This window comes from Thamnophis sirtalis, unplaced genomic scaffold (genome assembly GCF_051295495.1).
Source record: "Thamnophis sirtalis isolate CommonGarterSnake01/CBP01778 unplaced genomic scaffold, rThaSir2_p1.2 scaffold_10, whole genome shotgun sequence".
Taxonomy (NCBI): Eukaryota; Metazoa; Chordata; class Lepidosauria; order Squamata; family Natricidae; genus Thamnophis; species Thamnophis sirtalis.
In genome coordinates this window covers 25149537-25160639 of record NW_028261390.1, presented here as the reverse complement: position 1 = coordinate 25160639, position 11103 = coordinate 25149537, and the positions used below count along the sequence as shown (strand labels likewise).

The 11103-nt window shown below is 37.8% G+C and overlaps 1 protein-coding gene across 5 annotated transcripts in view; it reads left to right on the top strand.

The window, feature by feature from the left end:
- The window catches only part of MND1 (meiotic nuclear divisions 1), a 41404-nt gene continuing 30301 nt past the window's right edge, over window positions 1–11103 (top strand). Inside the window, exons 1-5 of one of the 5 annotated variants that reach the window (XM_087724294.1) lie at window positions 41–153; window positions 264–366; window positions 4292–4357; window positions 5484–5589; window positions 7522–7670. In XM_087724294.1, coding sequence (XP_087580420.1) covers window positions 4334–4357; window positions 5484–5589; window positions 7522–7670 — 279 coding nt within the window. In that variant the 5' untranslated portion in view covers window positions 41–153; window positions 264–366; window positions 4292–4333. Of the gene's footprint in view, window positions 154–263; window positions 367–4291; window positions 4358–5483; window positions 5590–7521; window positions 7671–11103 lie in introns of all 5 variants that reach the window. The other 4 variants (XM_087724298.1, XM_087724295.1, XM_087724296.1 and 1 more) reach the window with 4 other exon arrangements.

Genomic DNA, 11103 nt, shown 5'->3' with positions numbered 1-11103 from the left:
GTGGCCAATTCAACCGTTGCTGCGCTGCAAATACAGCTGAGCGCCGTCAGGCGGCACTTTCTAGTCAAAGGAGGCGGGATGGTTTGCCGCCGCTTTTCCCGCGCAAATCCCGTTCCCGCCGTTTGAAGGAAGATCTGTGGCGGACAGGAGATGGTAAGCCGTGTCCGCAGGGCTTGGGAGGTTTCTAAGTCGCTCCCGTAGAGCGGGCTGTGAAGGCTGTATATACGATCGAGTGATGGTGTTATTTCCCCGTTGAACTACAGCTCCCATCATGCCCAACACCCGTTGAGGTACCTGGGGAAAGTGGGAAGTGGAGTCCAACGCAGGGATGGAAGAAGCTGGAGTAATGAACCTCTTTTCCTCGAGGTTAGTCGGACTTGTAGGAAATTAGGTTTCTCGCACCGGATGCCTCCTGACGTGCTTCAGCGTAACCCAGTTATCTTCAGCTAGCGGGTCGGTGATGGAAGGCTAGTTGTAGGCAACCTATTTGGAGAAGTCACAGACAGCCCACTCGCCTAGAAGTCTTTGAACTCCATAAGTCTTTCCCTCTAGGAAGAGGGCACTGACAGAAAGGTCAAAATAAGAGTGGGAAGCGATAGTCCCTTTATGATTTGTAGACTTCAACTCCCAGAATTCCTGAGCTGGCCATACTGAGCAATGCTGGCTCCGGAATTCTGGGAGTTGAAGTCCACAAGTCATAAAAGGCCATTGTCCCCCATGTCTGTCTTAAAGTAACTACCCTCACCCCATATAATACATAAATTGATCAAAACAAAGCTCTATATTTTACTTACACCTTCTCTCTTGCATTTAATCTTTGTAACGATCTTTTGAGACGGAATCAATATAGAATCACTGAGCGAGATTGGCCATGAATTTAGCATTTATAGCAGTCTCCACTTACAATTATGTGTATTTCCAGCCCTCCCTTGCTCATACAGAAGCCAAGTAGATTTCTGCTTGGGAGAGAATGGTGAGTGTTTCCCCACCTTCAGACCAGTATATCAGGGGTGAAATTCAGCAGGCTCTGACCAGTTTTGGAGAACCTGTAGCAGAAATTTTGAGTAGTTAGAAGAACTACTGGAGAACTGGCTGGCCCCAGAGTGGGGAGGGAATGGAGATTTTGGATCCATTAAATACAGATAGTCATTAAGTGTGGGAAATGGCCATAAGTCAATTCTTTCAGGATGTTGTAACTGATCAGTCATTAAATGAACTGTTGTAAGTGAAGGACTACCGGTACATACAATTCATACTCTGGTTCTGAACACTTTCATTATTATATCTAGTAATCCCAACATATAGTTGTAGTTAGTTTAATAAAGTAATGGTTTAGTAGTAGTTGTTGTTGTTGTGGTTGTTGTTGTTAGTAGTAGATGAAAAAGAAGACATTGACGAAGACCTACAGAATTTCCAAGAATTGGAAATGTCTGAATGCATAACATCAATCCCAAAGTATAGGGATTTTGCTGTGTGGGGTATGTAAATTGTTTAGAATAAATCTCCATTTTTTAAACTCTTGCCGGAGTTCTGCCTCTGCTTCAGGTTTTGCAGAATTAGCCATTAGTATTTAAGAAATCCATAATAGTAATTGTCATTCCTTCCCTTCATTATAGAATAGAATAGAATAGAATAGAATTCTTAATTGGCCAAGTGGTCACACAAAGAATTTGTCTTTGGTGCATATGCTCTCAGTGTACATAAAAGAAAAGATACATTCATAACGAATCATAAGGTACAACACTTAATGATAGTTATAAGGTACAAATAAGCAATCAAATCATACTAGGAAACAATATAAATCCTAAGGATACAAGCAACAAAGTTACAGTCATACAGTCATAAGTGGGAGGAGATGAGTGATAGGAACGTTGAGAATATTAATAGTAATAGTAATGCAGACTTAGTAAATAATTTGACAGTGTTGAGGGAATTATTTGTTTAGCAGAGATTGATGGCATTCGGGGAAAAACTGTTCTTGTGTCTAGTTGTTCTGGTGTGCAGTGCTCTATAGAGTCGTTTTGAGGGTAGGAGTTGAAACAATTTATGTCCAGGATATGAGGGTTCTGTAAATATTTTCATAGCCCTTTTTTTGACTAGTGCAGTATACAGGTCCTCAATGGGAGGCAGATTAGTAGTAATTGTTTTTTCTGCAGTTCTAATTATCCTTTGAAGTCTGTGTCTGTCTTGTTGGGTTGCAGAACCAAACCAGTTATAGAAGTGCAGATGACAGACTCAATAATTCCTCTGTAGAACTCTATCCTTGGGCAGTTTGAGCTTTCTGAATTGATGCAGAAAGAACATTCTTTGTTGTGCTTTTTTATGATGTTTTTGACGCTAGGTGTCCATTTTAGGTCTTGAGATATTATAGAACCTTATTTGTCCAAGAATTGTCTTTATGGTATCATGAATAACGGCTGTTTAAAGATCTCTCTTGTGAAAGTGAGTGGGATATTAATCCTGGAAATTTAAAAAAACCAATTTTTTTAATCCCTAAATAATACTAATCTTGTACAGAATATGTTTTGATTATGTTTACAAATTATTTCCTTTGCAATTCTGTTTACTACACAGCAAAGCTTGTAACCAAGGAAGAGAAATGCATGTAAACGTATACAGTGTGTCTATACACCACACCTTAAAAACATAGATAACTTGTAGTGCATTTAGCTGTGAAAATAACTTGGAGCAAAGCCAGTTAAATGAGGGTGGTAAAACACATTATGTTAAACAAATAATTTACAACTACTAGTCTTAAAACCTGTTATTGAAAGTTGAACAAATGTTTTGCTATTGAACTTTTGAAACTTGACACCTGTTACTGTCCACACTGTTTAATTGATTATAATAGGTTAAAGATTATGTAAATAAAAGCATTGCCAGGAAGGGTAATAGTATCTTCTGTAGTAAATATTGTATCTACTCACAACTAAGCAGACTGATAACCGTAGGAAGAAATGGGTTGCTTTATCATAGCTGTCATTCATGACACTACTATAATAGGTATTTTGGACACTAATTCTTTCATAGTGGCTTTGGACTTTCTTTAGTGCATTTTTTCTATGTTGTATTTCCCAAAACTCTCAGAATGACAAGCCGCATAAACAAGCAGGTATAAAAATAGGGTAGCACTATAATTTAGCAATAGCACTTAGACTTATACACCGCTTCACAGTGCTTTACAGCCCTCTCTAAGCAGTTTACAGAGTCAGCATATTGCCCCCAACAATTGGGTCCTCGTTTTACGCATCTCGGAAGGATGGAAGTCTGTCAGCTTTGAGCTGGTAAGACTCGAACCTCCAAACTGCTGGCAGCGGCAGTCAGCAGAAGTAGCCTGCAGTATTGCATTCTAACCACTGCACTACCACGGCTCAGTATATGAATTTGTGCAATAATTTGCTAGAACTTGACAATGATACTCTTAGTTGGTCCTAGAAAGGTATTGCTATAGTATGGTGTAGCAGCAGCTGTAGGCAGACTTTCCAAATGATCTTATGAAGCAAATAGCAGTCTTAAAGAAAATGCTTGTTTATTGGATAGCCATGCTTATTTATTTCCTATACTTTTATGTCACACAAAATGCAGGTTGTGTGTGTTTGTGTGTGTGTACATTCAGTATAGAACTATTAAAATATATAAAAAATGTATTTTGGGCATCAGAAGAAAATATTGCATTCATCTTTGAAAAAGCCCTGTAGTTCATTTTAAAAATCTTTTCATTTTTGGAGTTGTTATGAGTTGGTTTTATACATTTACTTTGTAATTTATAAATATAGTTTATGAATCAACCAAATGTTTGATTATACATTGTTTTGGGTTAAATTATTTTATATTTTTATTGTGACATGCATGTAGACAATTATTATGGAATAATATAAATCAGACAAAAATATATGATTCTACAGTCAAGACAATATTTCTTGTATTTTCAAAAGAATAAATGAAACAAACACATCAGAAACAAGTTTTATATTTGAATGTCTTAATAGTTTTGAAGTAGTCACATATACTGATACTTCCGTTGAAGAAAAAAATACATTAAATTACTATAGGTAGTAAAATCTATGCAAATAAACATATAAAACTAATTTTATGACTGAAATCAGATATATCATCTTTTGAATAATATCTTATATGTAAAACTGCAAATAAATTGTGTGGGAAGTTTCCACAAAATCTATCAAAGCTGATGCCCATTAGGCTCTCAGTGCAGTCCTTCATTTCAACTAACGTATCTAAGATTTTTGGTTTTGAATGCAGTCGTTTATGTAGTGTGGCTTTTCCTACTTAGTCAAAGAAAAGAGGTCTGAGCGTTGAAGAGAAGAGAACTCGAATGATGGAAATCTTTTTTGAAACAGTAAGTAATATTTGTTGTCGCTTTCTATTACTTTGGATGTTTTTAAACAAATTGAGAATCTGATTTGAAAATACAGAGTTGCCAAGAGGACTGGTTAAAGGTCCTTGCTATATACTATGGTTGTAGTCACTTCCATGATGCCTAAGAGTAATTTATCATGTAAACTCATGTGGAAAAATGATCATTCAAAAAAGCATACCAATTTTAGACATTCTCTATGATATAATGAAATCATCTTGAATTCTACTCTCAATCTAACAACTGACCTTTGATAAATTGCCTTTTAATGTAAAACATTCCAAATATTCTAAGAAATTTATATAGTGTTTTATATATTTTATCTTAATTTGAGGAAAACTATTTTAGTATAGATAAAAAGACTTTGATGAATCAGGAACCTATAATTATTAAAGACATCCTAATGTTAGTCTACTTGCATCATGAATGGTGGAGCAAGAAGATGCATACATGAATAAATGTCTCTTTAATCTGGAATATTATATTTTTATGTGTAGAGTTTTGAGTCATATAATATTTCAGTGCTATAAAGACTATTTTTCATGTTAATATTTGTTTTCTTTGTATTTTATTTTGAATTGCATATGAGATTTATAAAGTCTATAAAAATATTTGGCTATAGAATGCTGAACAAAAGAATTTCATTTGATTTAGTGCTTTCTAAATTTAAAAATGAGCCAAACTAAAAGTTCTTACCTCACAAATATTTGCTTATTATTGTCTACTTTGGGTGGTTTTTAAAGATATTCCTTGACATGATCCTGCAGCAACAGTTCCATCTAATTTTATGTCTGAAAAGGATAATTTTAGAACAGAAGCAAAATACGCATTAGCAGTTATTGTCTAAAATGTTAGAATAAATGAAAAAGAAATACAGTAACTAGTATTTAGTAAATAGCAGGATGCAAGTACTTTAGAAGCAGAGAAATGCATGTGTCCTTTGAGGAAATGCAAGTGATCCGATGGTTTTTTTCATTCTTATCAGAAAATGTCTTCTAATAGTCTGGTTAAATTATTTTTAACATAGTTTTTCTTCTTTTATTCTTGCAATACATTTAGTGAGAGAATTTAGTGAGTTCAGTAATGTTTCTGTCCTTTGCTATAATAGGAACACATTACAAAACAAACTGTTTTCTTCTCACTTTTTTGGTATCAGAAAGATGTATTTCAATTAAAGGATATTGAGAAAATTGCTTCAAAAGAAAAAGGAATAAGTGAGTACCTAGACTTGATTGTTTCTAAATTTGAGTCATAATTCCATTTGAAGGGTTTTTGTTTTTTCCAAAGACATCATGTTCTTACTCTCACAGAAGTCTGAAAATTGGATCTAACCAGGTTTGATAGTTTAATTTAATATTCATCCTATTTTCTCACAAGCACAACCCTGTGGGATGAATTGAGCTGAGAAAGAGTAACTGGCCCAAAGTTAACTCATCATTTTTCATGTCAAAGGTGGGACTAGAACTTACTATCTCTCAGTTTCTAGACTGGTGCCTTAACCACTAGACCAAACTGAATCTATGTAAGACATTATTATAATTAGTTATACAGTCAGCCAAATGTTTAAACTCAATTTGACATTTTTAACCACCGATCAAGTTGTTCCCAAGGACCTGGAATTGGCAGATGTTTTTGTTTGATGGTGTTAAAAATATTGTCTCAGGATGTAAGATGTTCCAAGTAAAGCTGCCTTTTTCAACTGACTGATTATGATTTTGTCAGTGCTGACAATATTAAAATGGTGCTGCAGATGTTTTGGGATTGCATATAAGGCACCTATTACTATTCACACTATCTTTGCTGCTGCTTCTTTTTTTTGCCAGTCATTCTACTTCTATTTGCAGATGTTTACAGTTTGTGATTTTTTCCAGTTCTTCCTCTTCTATTATTCTATCTCCAAGTACTACCGCATCCACTATCTACACTAATTTTTATATTCACAACAATGTAAATTGCAGCTGACAGCTCTTTAGCTGACAGCTGTAATTTAGCTCTTTAGCCCTTTATTCATATCAAGTTTGTCTTAAGAACCTAGGACAGTGATGGTGAACCTTTTTCGCCTCGGGTGCCAAAAGCACACATGCATGCGCTATCACGCGCACTTGCAGGCCCACCCCCATAATTTAATGCCCCCATTGTGCCCCCTGTGCATGCACCCATGACCACCCCACTGCCCTGTGCATGCATCCACAGCTTTCTTGGAGCCTGAGGAGGGTGAAAATGGCCTCCCCCCCCCCCGGAAGCTGGAAACAGCCTGTTTTCTGACTTCTGATGGGCCTGGTAGGTCCGTTTTTCACCTTCCCCAGGCTCCAGAGGCTTTCTAGGAGGATCCAGAGGCTCCCCAGGCTCCAGAGGCTTCTTTGCCTGGAGAGGGCAAAAAAACGGCCCAACACACAAACCGAAAATTCGGGAACGGACTTCCGGGTTGCCCGTTGGGCCATTTTTCTCACTCTGGAGGCTTCAGCCTTCATATTAGGCTTCCCTAATATGGTAATTAGGTAATACATACCTAATATGTATATATATATTGGGCTGATTTCATAAACCTGACTTAAATTTTCAGCGTGCAGATTCATTTCTTCTTTATTTGACTTCATATATTAAAAAGTGTTCTGATCTCAGGAGATGGGAAGGGTAGATCCAAGGGAAAATCAACTAGTTCAGAGGAGTAAATCACGTTGGATACATCAATGGGAAAAGTGATTTAAAACCAATGTTTCTTCAGAGTTCTTTTAGAGAAATAATAATGGACTGGGAAGAATTTGAAATTCCTCTGGATCTATGCCGAAGGTTCCTCTTGATATTTATTCTATGTACTAACAGTATTGGAATTGCCCCATTAGTATCTCGTTGTTCTGTTACAATCTAGTTTCTTACAAGAAAAAGCTATGTAAATTAATCTTTTTTGCTATTTGCTAAAATCACCGTGGCAGTGATTTTAAAGGAACTCTGTGTGTTGGGTTGCTGCACACGTAAGTAAGCCTAATTTACCATCTGCTATTTGTGGTAATTCGCAAAGGAATTGTTGACAATTTCTCAAAGGACATTCTGAATCTTTATTATTCTCTCTGATGTTTTAATGAATAATAGTTTCCCCTAATCTTTATAAGTTTTCAAAATAATAATTATGATTATTTCTTTGACAGCATCTATGTCAGTAAAGGATATCTTACAAAGCTTAGTTGATGATGGTATGGTAGACACTGATAGGATTGGAACGTCAAATTATTTTTGGGCCTTCCCAAGTAAAGCATTGCACACAAGAAAATGTAAACTGGAAGAACTGCAGAATCAGGTAATTCTACATGCTTCCTATTATGCAAATACAGTGATCATTAAATAACAATCTATTTCCAAATAAGTGTTTTCTCATTTAACTTAGTTGTGCTGTATATTCATTTTGTTTAAGTATTTTTATTAAGTATTTTACTATTTGTATTGTTTGAACTTATTAGTGTTTTTTCTCAAATATTTACAGTTAGTAGTGAGAGTTTTTTGTTGGTTTTGAGTCATATATACAGTATAAGCTAGTGACTAAATTTTAGATATTTGTAAAAGCTGTTCATTTAATAGCAGGCAAAAGACATATTTTACACAATTACTTTGTAACTGTAATGGTTTGAAGGGTTTAAATTTGGTTTGCACATTCTATATGTTTTATTTATTACATTATTTTATTTTTAAATTTATTTATTTATATACTGCTCATCTCGCTGTTTATTACTTGATTCCAATAGCCTTCACTATAGTGTACTTTTTGGATCTTTTTATCCATTGCCACAGTTAGCATTAATACATATATTGGAATTAACTGTAGGGAAGCAATAAAGGAATGGTTCCCTTTCAAAAGTTGTGCCTTAGAGGATGAGAATGTTTACATTTAAATTAGTCATCTTCATTGAGAGGATTTTTAAAGCAGCATACAGGTAATCCTTGAGTTACAACCATAATAGATCCTGCCCATTGCATTTGAAAATTGGGATGGCATTAAATGAACCACCTCACTTAAGGAGTCCCTATCCCTGTTCTCTCCAATGCACTTATTAAATGAATGTCCAGGTGTTTAGGTGGAATATGGGGTGTCTTGGGTGGGGTACACCCTAGTACAGGCACAAGCCACCTGCATACAGTCTCCCGAGCCCCCCCCCCCCCTGAGATACTCTATGCTCCACATCCTGCCTCTTGGGATCCCATAGCCAGTTGGAACTCCTCTGCACCCTACACCCATCCCCCCAATCATCCCAAACATTTACCTTTCAAAGATCTCCAGATATCAAGATGTCGGGGTACAGAAGGATTATCTCAAAGTTTCATTTTTCTCAAGCTTGTTAGAGTGCCATTACGTAATAAAGTTGAGGTACAGTTTTGCTACTTGTTTACATTTGTGGTAATTTGTAATACTATAGAAATGCAAATGCAGGTAGTCTTCAACTTTCAAAGTTATGACAGACACCTTCCTCAAAAGCTACTTATAACCTGGTTTAAAAATTACAGCCTCTGTAGCACTCCTGCATCATTCACCTTTAACGACTGATTGCAGGGATGTTGTAGCATTCAATCCCTCTGCCATCATCCCTTCAGCCATTTATCCACCCAAGGGAGCTCAGGCCAGCTGCAGTGCACACAAAGTGGCTTGCAGGCCTCAAACTTCCTTACCACCCAGGGACTTACAGGACGCAACCTGTTCCAGGGCCCATCAGCACCCAATTTGCCAGTGGGTGTTTTTTTTCTTTGCAGCTTCTGACAGAGGTGCCTGGCCGAACATAGGATCAGCTTTCTTACACAGGTAGCTTCATGACAAATTGTGCTACTACATTTTTTAAGCAGGCTCTAGATGTATCGGTGGGCCTAGCCAGCCAAAAACATCTAGACATGACAGGACAGGTAAAAGACCTAGACCTCTCAACAATGGAGGGGGATGACGAGGCCTGTACACCAGTGGAAGCTTAGGGACTGTCTCACATTCTCTCCAAACTGCCTGTTCCCTCCCATTTCTGCCCTTTTGGCTGCCCTGCATCCTGTCTTGTGGGATATTACAGAATCACATAGCTCTGGAACTTCTTGCAACATTGCAGTTCAGGGGCTTCTTGGCATGCCATGGTTTTGATGCTGCAAAAAGCCCATTAGCCTCTGTGCAGCAAGAAGCCCAGGGCAGCAAAGCAGCACAAAGCCACAGCTGCCCTGGGAAGCCACAGCTGCCCCAGCCCAGTCCCAGCTGCAAGCAGCCTCACCAGCTTCCACTCCAACCCTACTGCTGCCCTCCACTCTACCCACACCCCCTCCCCAGCTGACCTTCACTGTCTTCTTGCTTCTGCTGCCAGCAAAGTATGCCCAGCCTGGCTCTTTGGGAGGCAGCTGCTGGCCACAGGAGGCCATCTTACCCATGTTTCATGAAGAAACTGTCATGCGCAATCTGGGAAAGAAAGTCTTGTGTGGCCAAAGGGTCAGGGTGGGAATGCTTGGAGCAAGAAGACTGTAAATGTCAGCTGCGGCAGTAGGGACTGCAAAGTGTAGGGGGCCCAAAGATCAAAATGGGAGAGGACATAGGGAAGTGAAGGTAGTTGAATTTCCCCTGCAGTCATAAGTGCAGGGTGGGTGGCCAGGCTCTTTAATTTTCACCATTTGAAAAATGGTCAACATCTGTGGAGGGGTTGCAAGAGCCATAACTTTGCGGATTGGTCATAAGTCCATTCACTGCTGCTGTAATAATTGAACAAATGGTCCTAAATTGAGGACTACCTATTGCAGATTTAGGGTGTGTGTGTATATCCCTCAATCTGCAAACAAAGTATGTGCAAATAAACCCTTGGCAAACTCCAATATAATCCTTGAGTTAGAGCAGGAGTCCGCAACCTCTGGGCTGAGGCCCACTAGTGGGCTTTGAGCTGTTTGCAATTGGGCTGCAAAGCTGGAAAGGTTGGGGAACTGAACTAGAGGATACAGAATTTTCAACTGTACTCTTTTTAATCCGCAGAAAATGGAAAGCCCATGCCTCTTTCACCAAATAATATTATAATTCAAGCAGAACAATTTGGCTTAATTCTGCTGTGAAGTTCATTATGTTTCCATTGACCTGTCAAAATATGCTGAGCCACACCTATAATAGTTTGGGCTAGCAGCAACATCTGACTGTCCCTGTCAAGAAAACAAGTCTCTTTGGGCTGGTGTAATTTAACTTATTTTGAGTAAAGTTTGCATGCTAACTGTGTAGTGGACTGTCCTCTTGGAGATACCTGATCATTTGACAATTGTATTGACCATAAGAATAATTCTTATGTAAGAATGATTACAGATGTTTAGTAATGTGTGACTTTTCCCTTATCAAATACTCTAATAAGACATTTGTACTGAACAAGTTTTAGTAGCTTTATTTTGTTTCTCTAACCATATTCAAAAATGTGTTAGTCTCTTTCAGGTGATTTGAAAGTGATTTGGCTCTAGTATCTTCTTACTGGCAGGCAGATATCTTCCATACTTTATTATTATCATTTTATTAAAGATTAAGAGTTAAAAAGATAATTAATACAAACTAAAAAATAGAAAAAAATAAAAGGTGCAGAACATGATGCAGTCTAATTTGATGATTGCCTTGTTTGTAGACACAGGCTCCTGCATATACATATTCACACTACATCAGTGTTCCCCAACCTTTCCGGTTGGCGGCCTGGCACGGGGGGAGGGGGGGGAGAGGGGATGGTTTTGTGTGAGGGGCAGGTATGTGCACATGC